The sequence below is a fragment of the Oncorhynchus kisutch genome, linkage group LG14 (genome assembly GCF_002021735.2).
Source record: "Oncorhynchus kisutch isolate 150728-3 linkage group LG14, Okis_V2, whole genome shotgun sequence".
Classification (NCBI taxonomy): domain Eukaryota; kingdom Metazoa; phylum Chordata; class Actinopteri; order Salmoniformes; family Salmonidae; genus Oncorhynchus; species Oncorhynchus kisutch.
Genome location: NC_034187.2, coordinates 74,848,112 through 74,875,032, shown reverse-complemented (window position 1 = coordinate 74,875,032; position 26,921 = coordinate 74,848,112). Strand labels below are relative to the sequence as shown.

Here is a 26,921-nt window from a genome sequence, read left to right as displayed (position 1 = left end):
GCAACATTAGCATGAATTACATGAACAAGAAGCACATTACAAATCTTTTCAGAGATGTGAGATAATTAACTTGCTCTATGGAATATTGTATAGTCAAGGAAAATAGGCAGGTTTCTTGACTCACCCTGACTTTTATGAAGGGATTTGGTGATTATTAGCTTAGCAACGGTGTGACGCAGCATAACAACGTGAACGTGATTGGTCAACAGTCTGCTGGGTGGGGCATTAAACATTCCCCCATTCAGGGAGATTACCATCTCCTAATTTCTTCAAGTATATCAAATCTATTTTTATCGGTCACATACACATGGTTAGCAGATGTTATTGGTCACATACACATGGTTAGCAGATGTTATTGGACACACACACATGGTTAGCAGATGTTATTGGACACACACACATGGTTAGCAGATGTTATTGGACACATACACATGGTTAGCAGATGTTATTGGTCACATACACATGGTTAGCAGATGTTATTGGTCACATACACATGGTTAGCAGATGTTATTGGACACACACACATGGTTAGCAGATGTTATTGGACACACACACATGGTTAGCAGATGTTATTGGACACATACACATGGTTAGCAGATGTTATTGGACACATACACATGGTTAGCAGATGTTATTGGACACATACACATGGTTAGCAGATGTTATTGGACACATACACATGGTTAGCAGATGTTATTGGACACATACACATGGTTAGCAGATGTTATTGGACACATACACATGGTTAGCAGATGTTATTGGACACATACACATGGTTAGCAGATGTTATTGGTCACATACACATGGTTAGCAGATGTTATTGGTCACATACACATGGTTAGCAGATGTTATTGGACACATACACATGGTTAGCAGATGTTATTGGTCACATACACATGGTTAGCAGATGTTATTGGTCACATACACAGGGTTAGCAGATGTTATTGGTCACATACACATGGTTAGCAGATGTTATTGGTCACATACACATGGTTAGCAGATGTTATTGGTCACATACACAGGGTTAGCAGATGTTATTGGTCACATACACATGGTTAGCAGATGTTATTGGTCACATACACAAGGTTAGCAGATGTTATTGGTCACATACACAGGGTTAGCAGATGTTATTGGTCACATACACATGGTTAGCAGATGTTATTGGTCACATACACATGGTTAGCAGATGTTATTGGTCACATACACAGGGTTAGCAGATGTTATTGGTCACATACACATGGTTAGCAGATGTTATTGGTCACATACACATGGTTAGCAGATGTTATTGGTCACATACACATGGTTAGCAGATGTTATTGGTCACATACACATGGTTAGCAGATGTTATTGGTCTAACAGGTAATATCTAACAATTCCACAACAAAATCAATACACACAATCTAGTAAAGGAACAGGATGTTAATATCTAAGTATAAAACATATGGATGTGACAGAGTGGCTAAGATGTAATAGATAGTAAGGAATATATAGTGAGTGATACAGTATACATTATATATGAGATGAGTAATGTGAGATATGTAAACATTCTTAAAGTGGCATTATTAAAGTGACTAGTGTTCCATTTATTAAGTGGCCAATGATATCAAGTCTGTATGTTGGCAGCTGCCTCACTGTGTTAGTGATGGCTGTTTAACAGTCTGATGGCATTGAGATGGAAGCTGTTCTTCAGTCTCTCGGTCCCTGCTTTCATGCACCTGAACTGACCTCACCTTCTGGATGATAGCGGGGTGAACAGGTAGTGGCTCGGGTGGTTGTTGTCCTTGATGATCTTTATGGTCTTCCTGTGACATCGGGTGGTGTAGGTGTCCTGGAGGGCAGGTAGTTTGCCCCCAGTGATGAGTTGTGCAGACCGCACCACCCTCTAGAGAGCCTTGCGGTTGTGGGCGGAGCAGTTGCCGTACCAGGCGGTGATACAGCCTGACAGGATGCTCTCAATTATGCATCTGTAAAAGTTAGTGAGGATTTTTTCAGCCTCCTGCGGTTGAAGATGCACTGTTGCGCCTTCTTCACCACACTGTCTGTGTGCGTGGACCGTTTCAGTGTGTGGGTGATATGAACACCGAGGAGCTTTCTCCACTGCTGTCTCATCGATGTGGACGTGGGGGTGCTCCCTTTGCTGTTTCCTGAAGTCCACGATCATCTCTTTTGTTTCGCTGACATTGACTAAGAGGTTATTTTCCTGACACCACACTCCGAGGACCTTCACCTCCTCCCTGTAGGCCGTCTCGTCGTTGTTGGTAATCAAGCCTACCGCTGTTGTGTCATCTGCAAACTTGATGATTGAGTTGGATGCGTGCATGGCCACGCAGTCATGGGTGAACAGGGAGTACAGGAGGGGGCTGAGAACACACCCTTGTGAGGCCCCATTGTTGAGGATCAGCGGAGTGGAGATGTTGTTACCTACCCCCACCACCTGGGGTGCGGCCCGTCAGGAAGTCCAGTACCCAGTTGCACAGGGCGGGGTCGAGACTCAGGGTCTCAAGCTTAATGATGAGTTTGGAGGGTACTATGGTGTTGAAGGCTGAGCTGTAGTCAATGAACAGCATTCTTACATAGGTATTCCTCTTGTCCAGATGGGATACGGCAGTATGCAGTGTGATGGCGATTGCATCGTCTGTGGACCTATTGGCTGGTAAACAAACTGAAGTGGGTCTAGGGTGTCAGGTAGGGTCGAGGTGATATGATCCTTGAATAGTCTCTCAAAACACTTAATGATGACAGAAGTGAGTGCTACAGGGCGATAGTCATTTTGTTCAGTTACCTTAGCTTTCTTAGGAACAGGAACAATGGTGGCTCTCTTGAAGCATATGGGGACAGCCGATAGGGAGAGATTAAATATGTCTGTAAACACACCAGCCAGATGGTCTGCTCATGCTCTGAGGACGTGGCTAGGGATGTCGTTTGGGCCGGCAGCCTTGTGAGGGTTAACATGCTTAAATGTCTTACTCACATCGGCTACGGAGAAGGAGAGCCCACAGTCCTTGGTAGCGGCCGTGTCGGTGGCACTGTATTATCCTCAAAGCACGTAAAGAAGTTGTTTAATTTGTCTAGGAGCAAGACGTCGACGTCCGCAACGGGGCTGGTTTTCTTTTTGTAATCCGTGATTTTCTGTAGACCCTCTTCCACATACTGTCTGAGCCGTTGAATTGTCTCTATACTGACACTTTGTTGTTTGATTGCCTTACGGAGGGAATAACTACACTGTTTGTATTCGGTCATTTCTGACCATAGATATCCACAGACACATTCATACAGTTGAACCAGGAAGTTGCTTCAGGCTTGAACTTTGGAGGATTCCTCTCATGGATTTATCTTTCTCAGTTTTGTAAAATAGAAATAGAACAATCATTTACAACTGATATATGCTAGAGACAAGTTTAGTAACTGAATATCAACACTGAATTATCTCTTTGTGCTGAACTACTCCCTCAACCCCTCCCCCTCTACCCCCCAACTCTCCCTCCCCCACATCCCTCTGTCTGCTCCACCCTCCCCCTCTACCCCCCCTAACTCTCCCTCTCCCACCTCCCTCTGTCTGCTCCCCCTCCCCTCTACCCCTCCTCTCTACCCCTCCTAACTCTCCCTCCCCCACCCCCCTCTGTCTGCTCCACCCTCCCCCTCTACCCCCCCTAACTCTCCCTCCCCACCTCCCGCTGTCTGCTCCCCCTCCCCCTAACTCTACCTCCCTCTCTCCCCCACCTCCCGCTGTCTTCTCCCACTCTCCCTCCCTCCCTCCCTCCCCCACCTCCCGCTGTCTGCTCCCCCTCCCCCTAACTCTCCCTCCCTCCCTCCCTCTGTCTGCTCCCCCTCCCCCACCTCCCGCTGTCTGCTCCCCCTCCCCCACCTCCCGCTGTCTGCTCCCCCTCCCCCCTAACTCTCCCTCCCTCCCCCACCTCCCGCTGAACTACTCCCCCAACCCCTCCCCCTCTACCCCCCAACTCTACCTCCCCCACCTCCCTCTGTCTGCTCCACCCTCCCCCCCTACCTCCCTAACTCTCCTTCCCCCACCTCCCTCTGTCTGCTCCCCCTCCCCCCTAACTCTCCCTCCCTCCCTCCCGCTGTCGGCTCCCCCTCCCCCTAACTCTCCCTCCCTCCCCCACCTCCCGCTGTCTGCTCCCCCTCCCCCTAACTCTCCCTCCCTCCCCCACCTCCCGCTGTCTGCTCCCCCTCCCCCTAACTCTCCCTCCCTCTCTCCCCCACCTCCCGCTGTCTGCTCCCACTCTCCCTCCCTCCCTCCCCCACCTCCCGCTGTCTGCTCCCCCTCCCCCTAACTCTCCCTCCCTCCCGCTGTCGGCTCCCCCTCCCCCTAACTCTCCCTCCCTCCCGCTGTCGGCTCCCCCTCCCCCCTAACTCTCCCTCCCTCCCTCCCGCTGTCTGCTCCCCCTCCCCCTAACTCTCCCTCCCTCCCTCCCGCTGTCGGCTCCCCCACCCCCCTAACTCTCCCTCCCTCCCCTACCTCCCGCTGTCTGCTCCCCCTCCCCCTAACTCTCCATCCCTCCCTCCCGCTGTCGGCTCCCCCTCCCCCCTAACTCTCCCTCCCCCACCTCCCTCTGTCTGCTCCCCCTCCCCCTAACTCTTCCTCCCCCACATCCCGCTGTCTGCCCCACCCTCCCCCTCTACCCCCCCTAACTCTCACTCTCCCACCTCCTCTGTCTGCTTTCTGCTCCCCCCTAATTCTCCCTCCCCCAGGGTGTGGGGACCTCCAGTGAGGGGGGGTGTGTGGTGTCTGAGGCGGAGGCTGAGCTACAGAGAGAAGTGGAGGAGCTGAAGCTGCGTCTCCACATGGCCGCTGAGCACTACAAGGAGAAGTACAGGGAGTGTCAGCGGCTCCGCAGGCAGGTGGCCAAGATCAGCGAGGCCCAGGGGGTGAGTGCCTGTCTGTCTACAATACTGTACTACACCACATCGTCACAGCGCCATCTTGTGGTATATATATTTTTTTTTACATTTGAGTAATTTAGCAGATGCTCTTATCCAGAGCGACTTACAGTTAGTGCATTTATATTCAGATAACTAGATAGGACAACCACATATCCCAGTCATAGTACGTACATTTTCCCTCAATAAAGTCAGAGCTAGTGAGGGGAAAAGTTCAATGGGAGTGTTCATTCACAAAAGGCTTTTATTTTCTCGAGGTGGGGAGGAGGTAGTACTGTGGGATTATTTAAGGTACTCTTTGAAGAGGTAGAGTTTCAGATGTTTTCAGAAGATGGGCAGGGATCTGCTGTCCTAGTTTCAGGGGGAAGCTGGTTCCACCATTGGGGTGCCAGGACAGAGAAGAGCTTGGACTGGTCGGAGACCAAGAGACCAGAGGTGACAGAACGGAGTGCTCAGGTTGGGGTGTAGGGTTTGAGCAGAGCCTGAAGGAAGGGGGGGTCAGTTCCTCTTGCTGCTCACATCCACCATAGTCTTGTAGTGAATGTGAGCTTCAACTGGAAGCCAGTGGAGTGTGAGGAGGAGCGGGGTGACATGGAGGAGCGGGGTGACATGGAGGAGCGGGGTGACAAGGAGGAGCGGGGTGACAAGGAGAAGCGGGGTGACAAGGAGGAGCGGGGTGACACGGAGGAGCGGGGTGACACGGAGGAGCGGGGTGACAAGGAGAAGCGGGGTGACAAGGAGGAGCGGGGTGACACGGAGGAGCGGGGTGACACGGAGGAGCGGGGTGACACGGAGGAGCGGGGTGACACGGAGGAGCGGGGTGACACGGAGGAGCGGGGTGACACGGAGGAGCGGGGTGACACGGAGGAGCGGGGTGACAAGGAGGAGCGGGGTGACGAGGAGCGGGGTGACACGGAGGAGCGGGGTGACAAGGAGAAGCGGGGTGACACGGAGGAGCGGGGTGACACGGAGGAGCGGGGTGACACGGAGGAGCGGGGTGACACGGAGGAGCGGGGTGACATGGGAAGGTTGAACACAGAGAGTTACAGTAGTCCAGACGGGCCTGTTTGGTTTTGCCGGAACTCTCCATTTTGAACACCTATGAACACAGAAGTTAATCACGCAGCTGACCAAACGGTGAGGAATAGGGTGCAGCCTAGTTGAGTCTGATGTCCACAGATTGATTCAACTTGTTTCCTCATGTTTGTAGGAGTCAAAGAGAAACGCTGCCACTGAGACGACACAGGAGCCACTGACACCCAGTCCAGAGTCACCTACAGCAGGTAAACACACACACACACTCACTCTCTTATCTCTTTCATACTAAATCCTCTAACGTGTATATGTTTACAGGCAATCTGTCTGCAACTGTGCTGAGAGGAGACAGTGAGAGGCCGGTAGTCCCTAACCGGCGTGACAAAAACAGGGAACACACACACACTTACGCACAGACCAACACATTCTCCGGCATGGAGATCATGAGAGCTGGGGAGAAAGAGTGGAAGGGGCGGAATAGGGAAGAGATGGAAAGAGAAGTGAGTGGAGAGGAGGAAGGGAAAGAAGATGGGAGTGTGGAAGAGGAGAGGAAGGAGGACATGAGTGAAGGAGAGGAGAGGAAGGAGGACATGAGTGGAGGAGAGGAGAGGAAGGAGGACAGGAGTGGAGGAGAGGAGAGGAAGGAGGACAGGAGTGAAGGAGAGGAGAGGAAGGAGGACATGAGTGAAGGAGAGGAGAGGAAGGAGGACATGAGTGAAGGAGAGGAGAAGAAGGAGGACATGAGTGAAGGAGAGGAGAGCATGAAGATGGAGAGTTGGGTGGAGTTGGAGAAGGAGAGGAAGAGTGCTGAAGAGGTGGATGAGAGGAGTGTGGAGGATGAGGGGAAGAGTGCGGAGGAGGTAGAGAAAGAACAGACTCGTTCGGTGGAGGAGGAGCTGGCGAGGATGGAGGAGAAGTGGGCGGAGCAGTGTGCTATCAACGAGACGCTTAAGCAGAGACTGGCCAATGAGGAGGAGCGATTCAGGGTAAGTCATCAACGCATACACACACACTATTCTCACACACACGGTCATGCTCACATTTAAGAACAATAGTTGTACACACACAAACACACCCAGTCTCTCTGCCAGGCTGATAAGGTTGTGTCTATGTCAGCCCTGTGAGGTCATCTCAGTCTATATGGTTTCTCCTCTGGTCCCCATATTCCTCTGGACTGGCTCAGTGTGTGTCTGTGTGTGTCTGTGCACAAGCAAGTGTGTGTTTCTCATGAGTAAGTGTGTACTTCTCTCAGAGTCAGTTAGGCGTGTGTGTGTGTGTGTGTGTGTGTGTTTGAGTTCTGTGAGTGAGTGTATGCTCATCTGTGCAGTAAATAGTAGGCTCTTTCTTTTGAAAGTGTCTCCGGATAGAGATAAATACACAGACACAGTTAGTAATGGTCTGGAGAGAGATAAATACACAGTTAGTAACCCTAATGGTCTGGAGAGAGATAAATACACAGTTAGTAACCCTAATGGTCTGGAGAGAGATAAATACACAGTTACAACCTAATGGTCTGGAGAGAGATAAATACACAGACACAGTTAGTAACCCTAATGGTCTGGAGAGAGATAAATACACAGTTAGTAACCCTAATGGTCTGGAGAGAGATAAATACACAGACACAGTTAGTAACCCTAATGGTCTGGAGAGAGATAAATACACAGTTAGTAACCCTAATGGTCTGGAGAGAGAGAAATACACAGACACAGTTAGTAACCCTAATGGTCTGGAGAGAGATAAATACACAGTTAGTAACCCTAATGGTCCGGATAGAGATAAATACACAGTTAGTAGCCCTAATGGCCTGGAGAGAGATAAATACACAGACACAGTTAGTAACCCTAATGGTCTGGAGAGAGATAAATACACAGTTAGTAACCCTAATGGTCCGGAGAGAGATAAATACACAGTTAGTAACCCTAATGGTCCGGAGAGAGATAAATACACAGACACAGTTAGTAACCCTAATGGTCTGGAGAGAGATAAATACAGTTAGTAACCCTAATGGTCCGGAGAGAGATAAATACACAGTTAGTAACCCTAATGGTCTGGAGAGAGATAAATACACAGTTAGTAACCCTAATGGTCTGGAGAGAGATAAATACACAGTTAATAACCCTAATGGTCCGGAGAGAGATAAATACACAGTTAATAACCCTAATTGTCTGGAGAGAGATAAATACACAGACACAGTTAGTAACCCTAATGGTCTGGAGAGAGATAAATACACAGTTAGTAGCCCTAATGGTCTGGAGAGAGATAAATACACAGTTAGTAACCATAATGGTCTGGAGAGAGATAAATAAACAGACACAGTTAGTAGCCCTAATGGTCTGGAGAGAGATAAATACACAGTTAGTAACCCTAATGGTCTGGAGAGAGATACATACAGAGTTAATAACCCTAATGGTCCGGAGAGAGATAAATACACAGTTAATAACCCTAATGGTCTGGAGAGAGATAAATACACAGACACAGTTAGTAACCCTAATAGTCTGGAGAGAGATAAATACACAGTTAGTAACCCTAATGGTCCGGAGAGAGATAAATACACAGTTAGTAACCCTAATGGTCCGGGGAGAGATAAATACACAGTTAGTAACCCTAATGGTCTGGAGAGAGATAAATACACAGACACAGTTAGTAGCCCTAATGGTCTGGAGAGAGATAAATACACAGTTAGTAACCCTAATGGTCTGGAGAGAGATAAATACACAGTTAATAACCCTAATGGTCTGGAGAGAGATAAATACACAGTTAATAACCCTAATGGTCCGGAGAGAGATAAATACACAGTTAATAACCCTAATGGTCTGGAGAGAGATAAATACACAGACACAGTTAGTAACCCTAATGGTCCGGAGAGAGATAAATACACAGTTAGTAACCCTAATGGTCTGGAGAGAGATAAATACACAGTTAATAACCCTAATGGTCTGGAGAGAGATAAATACACAGACACAGTTAGTAACCCTAATGGTCCGGAGAGAGATAAATACACAGTTAGTAACCCTAATGGTCCGGAGAGAGATAAATACACAGTTAGTAACCCTAATGGTCCGGAGAGAGATAAATACACAGTTAGTAACCCTAATGGTCCGGAGAGAGATAAATACACAGACACAGTTAGTAGCCCTAATGGTCTGGAGAGAGATAAATACACAGTTAGTAACCCTAATGGTCCGGAGAGAGATAAATACACAGTTAGTAGCCCTAATGGTCCGGGGAGAGATAAATACACAGTTAATAACCCTAATGGTCTGGAGAGAGATAAATAAACAGACACAGTTAATAACCCTAATGGTCCGGAGAGAGATAAATACACAGCTAATAATCCTAATGGTCTGGAGAGAGATAAATACACAGTTAATAACCCTAATGCACAGGATAGAGATAAATACACAGACACAGTTAGTAACCCTAATGGTCCGGAGAGAGATAAATACACAGTTAGTAACCCTAATGGTCTGGAGAGAGATAAATACACACACAGTTAGTAACCCTAATGGTCCGGAGAGAGATAAATACACAGTTAGTAACCCTAATGGTCTGGAGAGAGATAAATACACAGTTAGTAACCCTAATGGTCTGGAGAGAGATAAATACACAGTTAATAACCCTAATGGTCTGGAGAGAGATAAATACACAGACACAGTTAGTAACCCTAATGGTCTGGATAGAGATAAATACACAGACACAGTTAGTAACCCTAATGGTCTGGATAGAGATAAATACACAGACACAGTTAGTAACCCTAATGGTCTGAATAGAGATAAATACACAGACACAGTTAGTACCCCTAATGGTCTGGAGAGAGATAAATAAACAGACACAGCTCTGTGCACGCCAGTCAAGTTCTTCCACACCGATCTCGACAAACCATTTCTGTATGGACCTCGCTTTGTGCACAGGGAATTTTCATGCTGAAACAGGAAAGGGCCTTCCCCAAACTGTTGCCACAAATTTGGAAGCACAGAATTGCTAGAGCTGCCTCAGTCTCTGGAGTGATAGCGAAGCGTGATTTGATCGGGTTCAAGTCCGGGCTCTGACTGGGCCACTCAAGGACATTCAAAGACTTGTCCCGAAGCCACTTCTGCATTGTCTTGGCTGTGTGCTTAGGGTCATTGTCCTGTTAGAAGGTGAACCTTCACCCCAGTCTGAGGTCCTGAGCGCTCTGGAGCAGGTTTTCATCAAGCATCTTTCTGTACTTTGCTCTATTCATCTTTCCCTTGATCCTGACTAGTCTCCCAGTACCTGCCACTGAAAAACATCCCCACAACATGATGCAGCCACCACCATGCTTCACTGTAGGGATGGTGCCAGGGTTCCTCCAGACGTGACACTTGGCATTCCAATTCAATCTTGGTTTCATCAGACCAGAGGATCTTGTTTCTCATGGTCTGAGAGTCTTTAGGTAAACTCCAAGCGGGCTGCCATGTACCTTTTACTGAGGAGTGGCTTCAGTCTGGCCACTCTACCATAAAGGCCTGATTGGTGGAGTTCTGCAGAGATGGTTGTCCTTCTGCAAGGTTCGCACATCTCCACTTAGGAACTCTGGAGCTCTGTCAGTGTGACCATCGGGTTCTTGGTCACCTACCTGACCAAGGCCCTTCTCCTCCGATTGCTCAGTTTGGCAGGGCAGCCAGCTCTAGGAAGAGTCTTGGTGGTTCCAAACCTCTTCCATTTAAGAATGATGGAGGCCACTGTGTTCTTGGGGACCTTCAATGCTGCTGAAATGTTTTGGTACCCTTCCCCAGATCTGTGGCTCGACACAATCCTGTCTCGGAGCTCTATGGACAATTCCTTCAACCTCATGGCTTGGTTTTTGCTCTGACATGCACTGTCAACTGTTGGACCTAACATAGACAGGTGTGTGCCTTTCCAAATCATGTCTAAACAATTGAATTTATCACAGGTGGACTCCAATCAAGTTGTAGAAACATTCCAAGGATGATCAATGGAAACAGGATTTAAAAAGGTTTTATTTAACTTTTGTTTAACTAATCAAGTCAGTTAAGAACAAATTCTTATTTACAATGACGGCCTACACCGGCCAAACCTGGACGATGCTGGACCAATTGTGCGCCGCCCTATGGGACTCCCAATCACGGCCGGATGTGATACAGCCTGGATTCAAACCAGGGACTGTAGTGAGATGCAGTGCCTCTTGCACTGAGATGCAGTGCCTCTTGCACTGAGATGCAGTGCCTCTTGCACTGAGATGCAGTGCATCTTGCACTGAGATGCAGTGCCTCTTGCACTGAGATGCAGTGCCTCTTGCACTGAGATGCAGTGCCTCTTGCACTGAGATGCAGTGCCTCTTGCACTGAGATGCAGTGCCTCTTGCACTGAGATGCAGTGCCTCTTGCACTGAGATGCAGTGCCTCTTGCACTGAGATGCAGTGCCTCTTGCACTGAGATGCAGTGCCTCTTGCACTGAGATGCAGTGCCTCTTGCACTGAGATGCAGTGCCTCTTGCACTGAGATGCAGTGCCTCTTGCACTGAGATGCAGTGCCTTAGACCGCTGCGCCACTCGGGGATGCACCTGAGCTCAATTTTGGGTCTCAGAGGAAAGGGTCTGAATACAAAACATTTCTAAAAACCTGTTTTTTCTTTGTCATTATGGGGTATTGTGTGGAGATTGATGAGGTAGTATAAGGCTGTAACTTAACAATGTGCACACAGTGCCTTCAGAAAGTATTCACACCCCTTGGCTTTCTCCCCCAAAATGTGTGTTCCAGACGGAATTTAAAATGGATGAAATTTAGATTTTGTGTCACTGGCCTACACACAATATCCCATAATTTACAAATTCATTAAAAATGGAAAGCTTAAATGTCTTGATGCAATAAGTATTCAACCCCTTTGTTATGGCAACCCTAAATAAGTTCAGGAGTAAACATGTGCTTAACAAGTCACATAGTAAGTTGCATGGACTACCTTATCCTTACCCTACAAATACAATTATCTATAAGGTCCCTCGGGCGAGCAGTGAATTTCAAACACAGATTCAACCACAAAGACCAGGGAGGTTTTCTGATGCCTTGCAAAGAAGGGCACCGAAACTGTTATTAATTATACTTTGGATGATGTATCAATACACTCAGTCACTAGAAAGATACGGGTGTCCTTCCTAACAGTTGACCGGAGAGGAAGGAAACCGCTCAGGGATTTCACCATGAGGCCAATGGTGACTTTAAAACAGTTAGTTTAATGGCTGACCTATAAGACAGATGAAAAACAGGAAGCCACTACAGAATACAAATGTTCCAAAACATGCATCCTGTTTGCAATAAGGCATTAAAGCAAAATCCTAGAAGATAAGACGCTGGGAGATAAATTCACCTTTCAGCAGGACAATAACCTAAAACACAAGGCCAAATATACAACTGGAGTTGCTTACCAAGATGACATTGAATGTTCCTGAGTGGCCTAGTTACAGTTTTGACTTAAATTATCTTGAACATCTGTGGCAAGACTTGAAAATGGCCGTTTAGAAATGATCAACAACCAACTTGACAGAGCTTGAAGGTTTAAAAAAATAAAATAATGTGCAAATATTGTACAATCCAGGTGTTTAAAGCTCTTAGAGACTTACCCAGAAAGACTCACAGCTGTAATCACTGTCAAAGGTGATTCTAACATGTATTGACTCAGGGGGTTGAATACTTAATGAAGATATATGTGTTTTATATTCCATACATTTTACAAAATGTTAGAATTTTTCTTCTACTTTTACATTAGAGTATTCTGTGTCGCTTATTGACAAAAAAAAAGACATCAATTTTAATCCCACTTTGTAACACAACAAATGTAAAACAAAGTCAAGGGGTGTGAGTACTTTCTGAGAGAGATATATATATATATATATCTACACACGTGTTTGATTTACATTCACCCCAGTGCACTAGAATAGGTTATGTCTGGGATGCTGTATACATGATGACTTATTAAAGGCTACATCTGTAACTTCTCTTTCCCTTGTGGCCAAATGCGTACAATGTTTTGTCTAGTGTTTTGTCTAATGTTTCCTCTGTGTAGATCCAGATGGTAGAGAGGGCCGTGGAGGTGACAGAGCTGAAGGAGAGTCTGGCTCAGGCCCTCAGAGAGAAGAATCAACTCAAGGAGGTACTATTAACATTCACCACTTATAACAGTTTTTATTAAGTGCTTTCATAGAGCTACTACTGAAGCCTGCAAGAGTTTATATTATATTTATATTATATATTATATATATATTTTTACATTTCACCTTTATTTAACTTGGCAAGTCAGTTAAGAACAAATTATTATTTACAATGACGGCCTCCCGGGGAACAACTGCCTTGTTCAGGGGCAGAACGACCGATTTTTACCTTGTGAGTTCGGGGATTCGATCCAGCAACCTTTCGGTTACTAACCCAGCGCTCTAACCACTAGGCTACCTGCCACCCCATAATAAGCTTCCAAAAGCACTGAATTTACCAACCTACTACTATTTATATAGCTTCCTCCCCAATTTCTAGATTCCAACTAATGATACTAAGTACTGCCATAATACGCTAACCATTAAATGGTGCAAATGTCATCCTCTGTGTTTGTTTCACCCTGTGGTCATCCTCGTTTAAATGTTAACTTCATTAGTGCAGGGCTATCTAGTTTATCAAGAGAGGGGAGGAAGAAAGAGGGGAGAGGAGAAAGAAAATCGGTCTTTTCACAAAATTGTCTGAACGGTTTGCCACAAACTATTATGACCCCTCTATGGAAAGATGAGACTCACGGTGGCATGCTCTACGGCCCCCACAAGTGTATTGGGACTCGTCTACAGCCGATCTGCCATCTTCTGTCTGTAGCTTCCAAACAGTTTGGGCTACACAATAATATGACCCCTCTGTGAAAGATGAGACTCACGGTGGCATGCTCTACGGCCCCCACAAGTGTATTGGAACTCGTCTACAGCCGATCTGCCACCTTCTGTCTGTAGCGTCCAAACAGTTTGGGCTACACAATAATATGACCCCTCTGTGAAAGATGAGACTCACGGTGGCATGCTCTACGGCCCCCACAAGTGTATTGGGACTCGTCTACAGCCGATCTGCCATCTTCTGTCTGTAGCGTCCAAACAGTTTGGGCTACACAATAATATGACCCCTCTGTGAAAGGTGAGACTCTCACGAACACGTACATGTTTTGCTCTAGGATGCCCACAGGTCTCACAAGACTCCTCTGAAGGTCTCCCGGTACCAGTTGAAAAAAATGAATGGAAGTACAGTACCAGTCAGGTTTGGACACACCTACTCATTCCAGGGTTTTTCATAATTTGTACAATTTTCTACATTGTAGAATAATAGTGATGACATCAAAACGATGGAATCATGTAGTAACCAAACAAGTGTTAAACAAATCAAAATATATTTAACATTTGAGATTCTTCAAAGTAACCACCCTTTGCCTTGATGACTTTGCACACTTGGCATTTTCTCAACCAGCTTCACCTGGAATGCTTTTCCAACTGTCTTGAAGGAGTTCCCACATATGATGAGCACTTGTTGGCTGCTTTTCCTTCACTCTGCGGTCCAACTCATCCCAAAACCTTGGATGAGTAGGTGTGTCCAAACTGTTGACTAGTACTGTATATATGGAGAATGTTTAGTGCCAAAAATAAGGGGTTAAATACAGTAAAAATATTTAATGTTTCCAAATCTTTCTTATATCTCTCAGATATAGGACAGACACTTCAGAATAAATGTCCTTTAGATGTTTTTTTTTTGGGGGGGGGGGGGGGGGGGGGTGCTAGCTGTTGTTCCATGCAGTGAATCTGTTATTCAAAGCGTTTGTATGGGCTAATAGCAAAGGCCAAATTCGTATATATTTTGTTGATACTTAAAGGGGTATTGAAATATAAAATCAAATAGCAAAATGATCCTTGGTTTGAGTCATGCCCTTCTTTAAAACAATTCCATAAAGCTTAGGGCTTAGACTGTAATGGGTTAAAGCTGGAATCGTTAGTTGCTACATCCATCCTGGACTTTATTTATGATATATACTCATTGATTCTTGAAGAATATAACTTCTAAATGCCTCATGAGTTTAGTTCAACTGTTGAACCCCATCAAGACCCAACATAAGGCTTGTTTTACTCCAATGTTTGTTAACAATGTAAATGTAAACAAACACTGTATAGCCTGAAAACATTGTTAAAACTAATTTGGATATGGATGGTCAGTCCTTGCATCCATAGCTCTGTCTATGAATTTGAGTGGTAACATTTCTCCAGGCCCATCCCTCAGCTTTTTACCAAAACAGAGGTGAGGTGACCCTTTGTTATTGTTTCAGTTAAGGCCTCTAGCTGTTAAAGTTGGGTAATGTCAAGATGAAACCACGCCCCTTGACATTGGTTTTGTTGCTGGACCTCAATCGAAATAAGCCTCCAGACTTTTTTAAAATCCTCAATCATTTTTTTATGTAAATGTTGTCTCCAGCAGGAGCAGCATACTGCTTTTAATTATCCAATACATTTAATCAACCAATCAAACAAACAAACCCTAAATGATTGAAAAGATTACCTGGTTTTCTTGGGTGCTAATATCTTTTCCAATAATTAGTTTTGTTTTAAGTTGTCTTCACTGGCCATCTTCTCCCCATGCCAGGAGCTGCAGCAGTGTCAGGGCCGACAGAGGGAGCAGGAGGCTGATGGTCAGGTGTCAGAGGTCAAACAGCCTGTGTTGCTGCGCTACCCACTTCCCTACCCCCAGGACCCCTCCCCACCCCCCCTGGTACCTCAGAGACCTGCAGAGCTGCAGTACGGGAACCCCTACTCCACCGACAACACTCGAGGTAAGACCCACACCCAGCTACACTACATGTAAAAAGTATGTGGACAAATGAGTGGATTTGGATATTTCAGCCACACCCATTGCTGACAGGTGTATAAAATCGAGCACGCCGCCGTGCAATCTCCATAGACAAACGTTGGCAGTAGAATGGCCCGTACTGAAGAGCTCAGTGACTTTAAATGTGGCGCCGTCATAGGATGCCACCTTTCCAACAAGTCAGTTCGTCAAATTTCTGCCCTGCTAGAGCTGCCCCAGTCAACTGTAAATGTTGTTATTGTGAAGTGGAGATCTAAGAGAAACAACGGCTCAGCCGGTAAGTGGTAGGCCACACAGGCTCACAGAACAGGGCCGCCAAGTGATGAAGCATGTGGCGCGTAAAAAACGCCTGTCCTCGGTTGCAACACTCACTCCCGAGTTCCAAACTGCCTCTGGAAGCAACGTCAGCACAAGAGCTGTTCGTCGGGAGCTTCATGAAATGGGTTTCTATGGCCGAGCAGCCGCACACAAGCCCTGGTAGTTAACCTCTACAGCATGCAACATTATGGACGATTCTGTGCTTCCAACTTTGTGGCAGGCCCTTTCCTGTTTCAGCATGACAATACCCTGTGCACAAAACGAGGTCCATACAGAGATCGGTGTGGAAGAACTTGACTGGCCTGCACAGAGCCCTGACCTCACTTTTTCCCCATCAAACACCTTTGAATGAATTGGAACGCCGACTGCGAGCCAGGCGTAATCGCCCAACATCAGTACCTGACCTCACTAATGTTCTTGTGGCTGAATGGAAGCAATAAGCAAAACATCTAGTGGAAAGCCTTCAGAAGAGTGTCTTATAGCAGCAAAGGGGGGACCAACTCCATATTAATGCCCATGATATTTGAATGAAATGTTGGGTGTCAACATACTTTTGGCACTCATTCTCCCCCCTCCCCTGTGTCTGATCTCTCAGTACAAGTCAGTTAAGAACAAATTCTTATTTTCAATGACAGCCTAGGAACCCTATTCAGGGGCAGAACGACAGATTTGTACCTTGTCAGCTCGGGGATTTGAACTTGCAACCTTTCGGTTACTAGTCCAACGCTCTAACCACTAGGCTACCCTGCCACCCCATTTCAGCCCAGTCTCTCTTGGTCTCCCTCTCTTCTCTCTCTCTCTCCTCCATTTCAGCCCTGTCTGTCTCTCTTCGAGAGATGGAGACCATCTTCTGCACACAAACTCACACAATTCCCATTTCCTGTGTTGTGTTTTGTCCAGACGGGGCAGACGGCGCCCTGTCCCCAGAGCTCCCCCCCCCTCCTGAGGCCCGTGGTGCATGTGCCCCTCCGGCCACCCCCCCGACCCCGTGTGCAGGTGCAGACTGGGAGAGAGATGTGGTCTGCATCCAGCCCTCCTCATCACGAAGCATGAGCCCCCCTGACGGACTGGAACACTCCCCCGAGGAGCCACGCAATGTGAGTTCACACACACACACACACACACATCCTCACCTCAAACATTAGGGAGGGAAACGCAAAACTGAGTTCGATCAATGTATAGGGCTGACTTGTTCTGTTCCCTTATTGGGAGGACATCACACATCCTGTAGCTCTATTAAACTGAGGAGAGGGCCGTCAGTGAGGTGTGTGTGTGTCTCTATACTGTAGGTCGGTGATGGGGAGCAGCCTGCCTGCAATCATCAGACCAGCAGCGGACTTACCGCCAACAGGGGCAGCTTCTGTTTCGACCCCAGGTAACACACACACGACCCTCCACAAAATACTATCCCAGCTAACCCGACACTCATTCTCAACCCACCCCCCGCTCCCTCTCCACCCCCCCCCCCCCCTCACACCCTCTCCACCCCCCTGTCCCCCCTCTCCACCCCCCTGCTCCCTCTCCACCCCCCTGTCCCCCCTCACTTCCTTTCCCCCCTCTGCTCCTTCTCTCTCCCCCCTCTGCTCCTTCTCTCTCCCCCCTCTGCTCCTTCTCCCCCCCCGCCCCTTCTCTCCCCCCCGCCCCTTCTCCCCCCCCCCCTGTCCCCCCTCACTTCCTTTCCCCCCTCTGCTCCTTCTCTCTCTCCCCCCCCGCCCCTTCTCTCCCCCCCCTCTGCCCCTTCTCCCCCCCCCCTCTGCCCCTTCTCCCCCCCCCTCTGCCCCTTCTCCCCCCCCCCCCTCTGCCCCTTCTCTCTCCCCCCTCTGCTCCTTCTCCCTCCACTCAGTGGTGAGGTTCACAAGCGCTGTCCGTTGTGCGAGGTGATCTTCCCGCCCCACTTTGAGCAGCGTAGCTTTGAGCAGCACTTGGAGAGCCACTGGAAGGTGTGTCCTGTGTGCTCTGAGCAGTTCCCCCTCGACTGCCATCAGCAGCTCTTCCAAAAGCACATGCTCACACACTTTGACGGCCATGTGCTAAACTTCGCCAACATGGAGTAGCAGGGCAGATGGGGGAGTGTGTGTGAAAGCGAAGGTTTGGATTAAGGGATGTAAAGAAGAATAAAGGAACCTTTACTCAAATGGGGGTCGAGATGATTTCATTCAAGAAGGGAGATTCCAAATCAAGATGAGAGAAATCATTGGGGGTAAATTGCACTTTGTTGTAAATTGAAATGGAATTAACTCCAGCCTTGGCCTCACACACTTCCACGAGAACATGCTACATTTAAAAACATCAAGGAGTGTGTGTATGACTTTCTACAAGGGGGAGTTTGTCAGTTTAGGGAAATTACAACAACAAAAAATGTTTTGCGTGAGGTTTCGGAGCCTTGGAGCTCTTTGGTTTTGTCCCATGTTGATGATGTCATCACTGGATGTGTTTAGTATCTGTAGGATTCATCTGCGTTAATCAGCCAGTCAATAGTACCTACTTTACAAGACTTGATTTTCAGTTTCTACTCCCAGTGACTCTGTAGACACATGTAGAAACAGGTGACATCCAGGGATGTAAGGGAGAGTAGGAGCACGTTGCCCCTAGACACTAATGGTCAGTTTTGCATTTCCCCTCTAATGGTTAAGGTTAGGATTTGGTTTACCTGAACCTAGATCTGTGGAAACTTCTACCGTGGAGAGGGAGGAGATATGTGGTCTTGAAGCACCTCCAGCCCAATGTAATGTAAAGTATGAGTCAAACACTTTGTCAGCAAAATACATCAGACGGTTAAAAAATAATTAGTACTATTGTTTGAATTTGACTGCACTAAAAATACTTTAATATTCTGAATGTATGTGTGTGTATAACTGGGTGGTTCAAGCCCTGAATGCTGTTTGGCTGACAGCTGTGCTATATTAGACCGTATACCACAGGTATGGCAAAACAACTATTTTTACTGCTCTAGTTGCGTTGATAACCAGTTTATAATAGCAATAAGGCACCTCAGGGGATTGTGATGTATGACCAATATACCACGGCTAAGGGCTGTGTCCAGGCACTCCACGTTGCGTATAAAGAACTGCCCTTAGTTGTGGTATATTGGCCATATACCACACCCCCTCGGGCCTTATTGCTGAAATAAAAAAATATGAGAAGTAGAACTATTTCAATTGCTGTTGTGACAATGTACTCCCACATGTTTTAGTCATGACAGATTGATGTTTTACTTCCTGGTCTCCATTCATTGGATAGGCTGACATTCCGCTTCAGTTGATTGGAGGGAAGGTAACTGGAAATATGAACGCTATAGAAAACTACTGTACTCTTGGCTATGGACTCTTTCACCGTGTTAAGATTCTAACGATTGCCATCTTTACCTCCTTTGTTTGGGTCAAAGTAAGTTTCTTGTGCGCGTGTCTCTGATTCCTGTCATCTGTCAGAGATTTTACTGTTCTTTCAATGTGACCACAGTGCTGTACTTTTGGCTTCAAAAGTTGCACACGTGTCTCATGTCCAAATGCGGCCCTTTTAAAGTGTGTGTAGGTTTGTATGTGAGCAGTAAAAATAAAGTACGCTTGTCAAATGGATACAATTGTCAATTTGTCTTTCCATCTTCTGGGTCAAAACCCCCCAACCCCATTCAGACAGTTCTGGCTAATGTTCTCTTGATTTTTAATGTAATAGTGTTCACATTTATGAAGCAGCAGTTTATGTAAAAACAGTTTGATATAGTACACAGGTCTCCTTCCTCACACCCTCTGTTGCCTCCGTACAAATAGGAAACATTGTTCTCCACTTAACATATGAAAATATAATTTAAACGCACTTGACACACATTACAATACATTCACTGTACACAATATATCGGAATAGTCCCCCTCACACACGCTTGTATTGTACTCCTCACATCCCCGCTGTGTAATACTGTCAGGCTCCCTTTTAAACTGTAACCATAGTGACCTGCATCTCTGCAGGGAGAGGACAGGTTTATAAGTGTTTGACAGATCCCGAACTGGTGAACTCTGGTCTCTGTCCCCTCAAAAAAATACGCTGGGGCCAAGGCTTCCAAGTACGGAAAACCTGGCACAGACTCGCATTCTGTACAGCCACAATCAAAAACAATGCTACCTTCCTCTTTCTCGTATGCTGGGCCTGTATTCACATAGTGTCTCAGTAGGAGTGGTGTTCTAGGATCAGGTCCCCGCTCGTATTCATTATGGTTTCAAAGGCTTCTGTTATTAGCGAGGCACTTACTCTGAGACGCTTTGTGAATACAGGTGCACTTTGCCACACCCATGTCAAGGGTTGTTATGGCAACAGTCAAGCGTGTGTGTTGGGGTACCATCAGACTCAGACCATTATCACAGTACAGAACAGGTTAGAAATGTTTTGGGGCCTGGCACGGGGTAACATTTTGCCAATGGGCACCACTTTTTGACACTACACCACTCTGCTGTACTCTGAAGGCATGGTATCACAAATAGGCCAGAACATGCTTACCTTGACACAATTTGACAGTACATCAGACTGCTTCTGTAAAGCAGGAGGCTATGGGCAAGGTCCTGGTTATGACACTATCTGCATCCCAAATGGCATTCCATAGGTAGTGCACTTTATGGAATAGGGTGTCATTTAAAACACAGGACTCATCTAAAATGTCACTATTCCCCGTATACAAAAATAGGGTGTCATTTGAGACAGCCGTATATTATAACACTATGGAGGACTGTAACAGAAGGCGGAATAATAACACAAGAAGCTGAAAAGCTCAGATACTGCAGAAAGACTTGGCTAAGAAGCAACACACTCACACAGACTGTACTGGAATGCTGTAGTCTACAACGCAAGGCAATCAAAGTTTGTAGGTGGAATCTCTGGAGATACACCCTAAGACATGCACAAAAACAAAACATACCATCGACACACACACACACACACACACACACACACATACTGGAGGCGCAATGAGACCCGTGTTCTCTTGACACGCTTGCGCACCTCTTTGATGAAACCGTATGACAGTCTCTCTCCCCCTCCCCCCTCAGGCACATGGTAATGTAAATGTTTGGCAGTAGAGAGCTGTTGGCAATGATCATGGAAAAGTAACCAGAAACAATACTTGGCAACTGGAATAGAATAGAGCATGATGCCTCATCTGGTCTGCTCACACTACAGTCTGGAATAACCTAGAATACAGGATGATGCCTCAACTGGTCTGCTCACACTACAGTCTGGAATAACCTAGAATACAGGATGATGCCTCATCTGGTCTGCTCACACTACAGTCTGGAATAACCTAGAATACAGGATGATGCCTCAACTGGTCTGCTCACACTACAGTCTGGAATAACCTAGAATACAGGATGATGCCTCAACTGGTCTGCTCACACTACAGTCTGGAATAACCTAGAATACAGGATGATGCCTCATCTGGTCTGCTCACACTACAGTCTGGAATAACCTAGAATACAGGATGATGCCTCATCTGGTCTGCTCACAATACAGTCTGGAATAACCTAGAATACAGGATGATGCCTCATCTGGTCTGCTTACACTATAGTCTGGAATAACCTTTGGAATACAGGATGATGCCTGAACTGGTCTGCTCACACTACAGTCTGGAATAACCTTCTAGAATACAGGATGCACAATCCATTCTGAAATCATAGAACCGTTCTAGAACAGAGGGAATGAAGAAATGCAATAGTTTCCTTGTTTCTCTATTTGGGCTGAACACTAACATGAAATATGTGCATTAAAATCAATCAGAACTGTGAAAAATATATTTAGGGACGCAGATCTGAAGTTGGGATTCAAGCCGTAGTCTCTGTTTTTGCTGCTGGGGATATCTAGACCTGAGGTCACCTAGCTGTTTAAAGTTTGACCTATGACAACAGAACAGGTTGTCTCGGGGTTGAGGAATGGAAGAAAAAAAACTTCTTGATGAAATATCAAAAGAAAATAATATCTGTAAAATATATCGAAAAAGAATATAAAAAAATTAAGCTTGAAAGTAAAGTGGAACTACTTAGTATATGCTGATGAATACTTATATTTGTATATATACACACACATCTATTGTTTATATATCTATATATAGACTGTATAATCCAACTCAACATCCACACCTTCCTCCTTCTCTTTTACATTACTCCTCTTCTTCTGTTTTACATTACTCCTCTTCTTCTTCTGTTTTACATTACTCCTCTCTTCTTCTCTTTTACATTACTCCTCTTCTTCTCTTTTACATTACTCTTCTTCTTCTTCTTCTGTTTTACATTACTCCTCTTCTTCTTCTGTTTTACATTACTCCTTCTTCTTCTTCTGTTTTACATTACTCCTCTTCTGTTTTACATTACTCCTTCTTCTTCTTCTGTTTTACATTACTCCTTCTTCTTCTTCTTCTGTTTTACATTACTCCTTCTTCTTCTTCTGTTTTACATTACTCCTCTTCTTCTTCTTCTTCTGTTTTACATTACTCCTCTTCTTCTTCTTCTTCTGTTTTACATTACTCCTCTTCTTCTTCTTCTGTTTTACATTACCCCTCTTCTTCTTCTGTTTTACATTACTCTTCTTCTTCTGTTTTACATTACTCCTCTTCTTCTTCTGTTTTACATTACTCCTCTTCTTCTTCTTCTGTTTTACATTACTCCTCTTCTTCTTCTTCTGTTTTACATTACTCCTCTTCTTCTTCTGTTTTACATTACTCCTCTTCTTCTTCTGTTTTACATTACTCCTCTTCTTCTTCTTCTGTTTTGTTTTTTCTTTCTTTTTCTTTTCTTTGTTTTCATTTGTTAGCACCGTATGTCAATACAAAAAGGAAATAGTTGGGATAGCATAACAATGTGCAAATGTACAAACAACAAAAAAAGCCTATAAAGATGCATATTATTAAAATAAGAGAGAGTAACATGTGAAAACCAAAGAACATAATACAAGACATAAACAAGTTAAAGCATGCACTAGATCCTTTAGTGTGTGGGAGGAAGGGGTTTAGGTTGTCACCCCTAAGGTTGGGCTAGAAGGGATAGGGGTTTAGGTTGTCACCCCTAAGGTTGGGCTAGAAGGGATAGGGGTTCAGGTTGTCACCCCTAAGGTTGGGCTAGAAGGGATAGGAGTTCAGGTTGTCACCCCTAAGGTTGGGCCAGAAGGGATAGGGGTTTGGGTTGTCACCCCTAAGGTTGGGCCAGAAGGGATAGGGGTTTGGGTTGTCACCCCTAAGGTTGGGCCAGAAGGGATAGGGGTTTGGGTTGTCACCCCTAAGGTTGGGCTAGAAGGGATAGGGGATTAGGTTGTCACCCCTAAGGTTGGGCTAGAAGGGATAGGGGATTAGGTCGTCACCCATAAGGTTGGGCTAGAAGGGATAGGGGTTTAGGTTGTCACCCCTAAGGTTGGGCTAGAAGGGATAGGGGTTTAGGTTGTCACCCCTAAGGTTGGGCTAGAAGGGATAGGGGTTTAGGTTGTCACCCCTAAGGTTGGGCTAGAAGGGATAGGGGTTCAGGTTGTCACCCCTAAGGTTGGGCTAGAAGGGATAGGAGTTCAGGTTGTCACCCCTAAGGTTGGGACAGAAGGGATAGGGGTTTGGGTTGTCACCCCTAAGGTTGGGCCAGAAGGGATAGGGGTTTGGGTTGTCACCCCTAAGGTTGGGCCAGAAGGGATAGGGGTTTGGGTTGTCACCCCTAAGGTTGGGCCAGAAGGGATAGGGGTTTGGGTTGTCACCCCTAAGGTTGGGCTAGAAGGGATAGGGGATTAGGTTGTCACCCCTAAGGTTGGGCTAGAAGGGATAGGGGTTTGGGTTGTCACCCCTAAGGTTGGGCTAGAAGGGATAGGGGTTTGGGTTGTCACCCCTAAGGTTGGGCTAGAAGGGATAGGGGTTTGGGTTGTCACCCCTAAGGTTGGGCTAGAAGGGATAGGGGTTTGGGTTGTCACCCTTAAGGTTACATGCTGACCAGACCGCATGTGCGTCTGCGTGCGTCATCGCATGTTGATTTTGTCCCCCCACACCAGACGCTAATCAGGACACGCAGGTTGAAATATCAAAACAAACCATGAACCAACTATATTAATTTGGGGACAGGTCGAAAAGTATTAAACATTTTTGCCAATAGCTAGCTAGCTTACTGTTGTTAACTAATTTGTCCTGGGATATAAACATTGGGTTGTTATTTTACCTGAAATGCACAAGGTCCTCTCCTCTGACAATTAATCCACAGATAAAAGGCTAAACCGTAATCTCTCCTCCTTCAGACTTCTTTTTCTGATTTTATATGGCGCTTGGCAACCAACTTTAAGGCGCATTACCACAACAGACTGGACTGGAGTGTGGACCTCAGTTCATCTTTCAATCACCCACGTGAGCATATGCTCCTAAAAACCAATGAGATGGGAGAGGTGGGACTTGCAGTGCGTTAAGCATCACAAATAGAACAGACACCAGCAGTGTGGGTGTAATGACTGAATAACATGGATCTGTACATTTATTTTGCAACGTGGGCGGTGTGGTCAGCATATTAAGGTTGGGCCAGAAGGAATAGGGGTTTGGGTTGTCACTCCTAAGGTTGGGCCAGAAGGAATAAGGGTTTGGGTTGTCACCCCTAAGGTTGGGCCAGAAGGGATAGGGGTTTGGGTTGTCACCCCTAAGGTTGGGCCAGAAGGGATAGGGGTTTGGGTTGTCACCCCTAAGGTTGGGCCAGAAGGGATAGGGGTTTGGGTTGTCACCCCTAAGGTTGGGCCAGAAGGGATAGGGGTTTGGGTTGTCACCCCTAAGGTTGGGCCAGAAGGGATAGTGGTTTGGGTTGTCACCCCTAAGGTTGGGCCAGAAGGGATAGGGATATGTTTTGGTTGGTTGGTCAAGGTGGGGTGGATATTGACATTGAAAAAGTGTGGGGTGGTTGGGGTTGGGAGTGCTGGTGAGGAATAGGGAAATGTTTTTTTGTTTTTTTCTAGCCCTGCATCTTGCGGATGATGTCGGCGGAGACAGGCGGGTGGAAGTTGATGGTGTGGTGTCTCAGGCCCTGGGACGTCTTGTAGCTCTTCCCACAGCGGCACTTGAAGGGCTTCCGCACACGGATCTGTGTCCGGTGGCCGTTCTTGGCATGGTATTTAATACCGTTCACATTCTGAATGAGGGAGAGACAGATTAGCAGGTCTAAGTGGCTGCCTCCAGAATACAGGTACCTGTGCGAGCGTGGGTTCACATCCGACCGACTGCTATTCTAGCATCCCCTATCCTCCTTCCTTTCCTGTCAGTCCTTTACTGTCCTACCTAATAAAGAATCAAATACAAAAGGAGTGGGTCTGCCCCACTCCTAGAAAAATAATAATTCCCCTTACATTATCTTAGTGAAAATCCCTAAAAGCCACATCCAGGAACAACATGTCAGCAAACATGTCAGCAAACACTGACATTGCTAGAGGAAACTCCCCCTCACATCCTGAGGTGAAAACCTCCACTACACAGATCATAGACTACACTGAACTGATATATAGAGGACTAGTGTGTAGCAGAATAACAGAGCTAGGGACTGTTCTATAAACTGGGGCTGTGTGTGTACTGCACCTTGTATCTCTTCTTGCAGCCAGGCACAGGGCAGGCGAAGGGTTTCTCCTCTCCTCCGTTCATACACATGGAGCTGAGGATAGACTCGGAGCTGATGGCACTCTCTGTGGTCCAGGACTCATCACTGTCTGACTCCTCATAGTCCACCTCCTCATCATCATACTCACTGCCTGGAGGGGGAACACACACACACATCAGTTTGCGTGTCATGGGGACATGACTATACTGTCTCAAGTAGAAGGGCATGGAGCATAGAACAGAGGAGGGTTTAGTGTGTGTGTGTGTGTGTCTCAAGAGAACCCAGCGGGAGGGGTTTGGCTCCCTGAAACAGATAATTAAATGGGAGGTATCCTCATTGCTCTGATTTAGTAAATGCAACACTTTTTCCACTCACACACACACACTCACACAGGAAATGCTCCACCTCAGCAGGAGGAAATGGATGGCACCCTGGCACATGTTAAAAGGATTTCAACAAGGGTGTGTGCACGTGTGGTTGTGGGTAAACGCAAATATTTGGGCAGGAATTGGACCATCTGCTTTAGGGCTCTGAAACACACACACCCGTGTGAACAGTGTGACAGCTGGTGTGTAATTACCTGTGTAGACTGGGACCACTGCACACTGCCAGAACACTGGCTCTCTACTGAACACACTAGAACACTCACAATAGGAATGTTCTATTTCGCTTAAGGGGGACCCATGAAAGACTGCAGGGTCTCTATGTCATTTGGTCTAGAATGGTGTCCACTCTAGGACCGGGGAAATGGGGAGCTCCATAAAGGGTTTCTTCACGGAGGCCGACATCTTTGTCGGTGAGTGGTCTGCGTGACGAGATGATCATAGACAGGGCTTTGCCATTAGCACGTGACATCTCAGTGTTTAAGAGGGAGAGGAGTCTGGACACCAGAGTCATTTCAGCCATCAGCTCAGGGTCCCCATCAGTGGACAGGCCAGATATTAGACCGTGCAGGTATGCCAGATGAGGTCCCGGAGGACGGCGGGGAGACCTACCAATGATCTCGTCTGGGAGGACCATGGCCGCAATAATGGGGTCCATGACTGGGTACTGGCCCAGTCCCAACTCCTCGGGAGAAGCCATGATGGTCCATGACTAGGTACTGGCCCAGTCCCAACTCCTCGGGAGAAGCCATGATGGTCCATGACTGGGTACTGGCCCAGTCCCAACTCCTCGGGAGAAGCCATGATGGTCCATGACTGGGTACTGGCCCAGTCCCAACTCCTCGGGAGAAGCCATGATGGTCCATGA

General features: G+C 46.6%; 2 protein-coding genes across 5 annotated transcripts in view; one reads left to right on the top strand and one right to left on the bottom strand.

Moving 5' to 3' along the window:
* LOC109904382 (tax1-binding protein 1 homolog A) overlaps nt 1–19,679 on the top strand; it is a 55,248-nt gene extending 35,569 nt beyond the window's left edge. For 3 of the 4 annotated variants that reach the window (XM_031788965.1, XM_031788966.1, XM_031788967.1), the window contains exons 10-17: nt 4,711–4,887; nt 6,110–6,182; nt 6,253–6,920; nt 12,977–13,063; nt 15,565–15,751; nt 17,005–17,201; nt 17,394–17,479; nt 17,948–19,679. In XM_031788965.1, the coding sequence (XP_031644825.1) occupies nt 4,711–4,887; nt 6,110–6,182; nt 6,253–6,920; nt 12,977–13,063; nt 15,565–15,751; nt 17,005–17,201; nt 17,394–17,479; nt 17,948–18,158 (1,686 nt within the window). In that variant the 3' untranslated portion in view covers nt 18,159–19,679. Of the gene's footprint in view, nt 1–4,710; nt 4,888–6,109; nt 6,183–6,252; nt 6,921–12,976; nt 13,064–14,113; nt 14,197–15,564; nt 15,752–17,004; nt 17,202–17,393; nt 17,480–17,947 lie in introns of all 4 variants that reach the window. The other variant, XR_004202903.1, reaches the window with a different exon arrangement.
* A 68-nt stretch (nt 19,680–19,747) lies between these two features.
* LOC109903336 (juxtaposed with another zinc finger protein 1) overlaps nt 19,748–26,921 on the bottom strand; it is a 40,136-nt gene continuing 32,962 nt past the window's right edge. Inside the window, exons 4-5 of the mRNA XM_031788968.1 lie at nt 25,652–25,821; nt 19,748–25,211 (exon numbers count right to left, since the gene is read on the bottom strand). Of these exons, the coding sequence (XP_031644828.1) occupies nt 25,035–25,211; nt 25,652–25,821 (347 nt within the window). The 3' untranslated portion in view covers nt 19,748–25,034. The remainder of the gene's footprint in view (nt 25,212–25,651; nt 25,822–26,921) is intronic.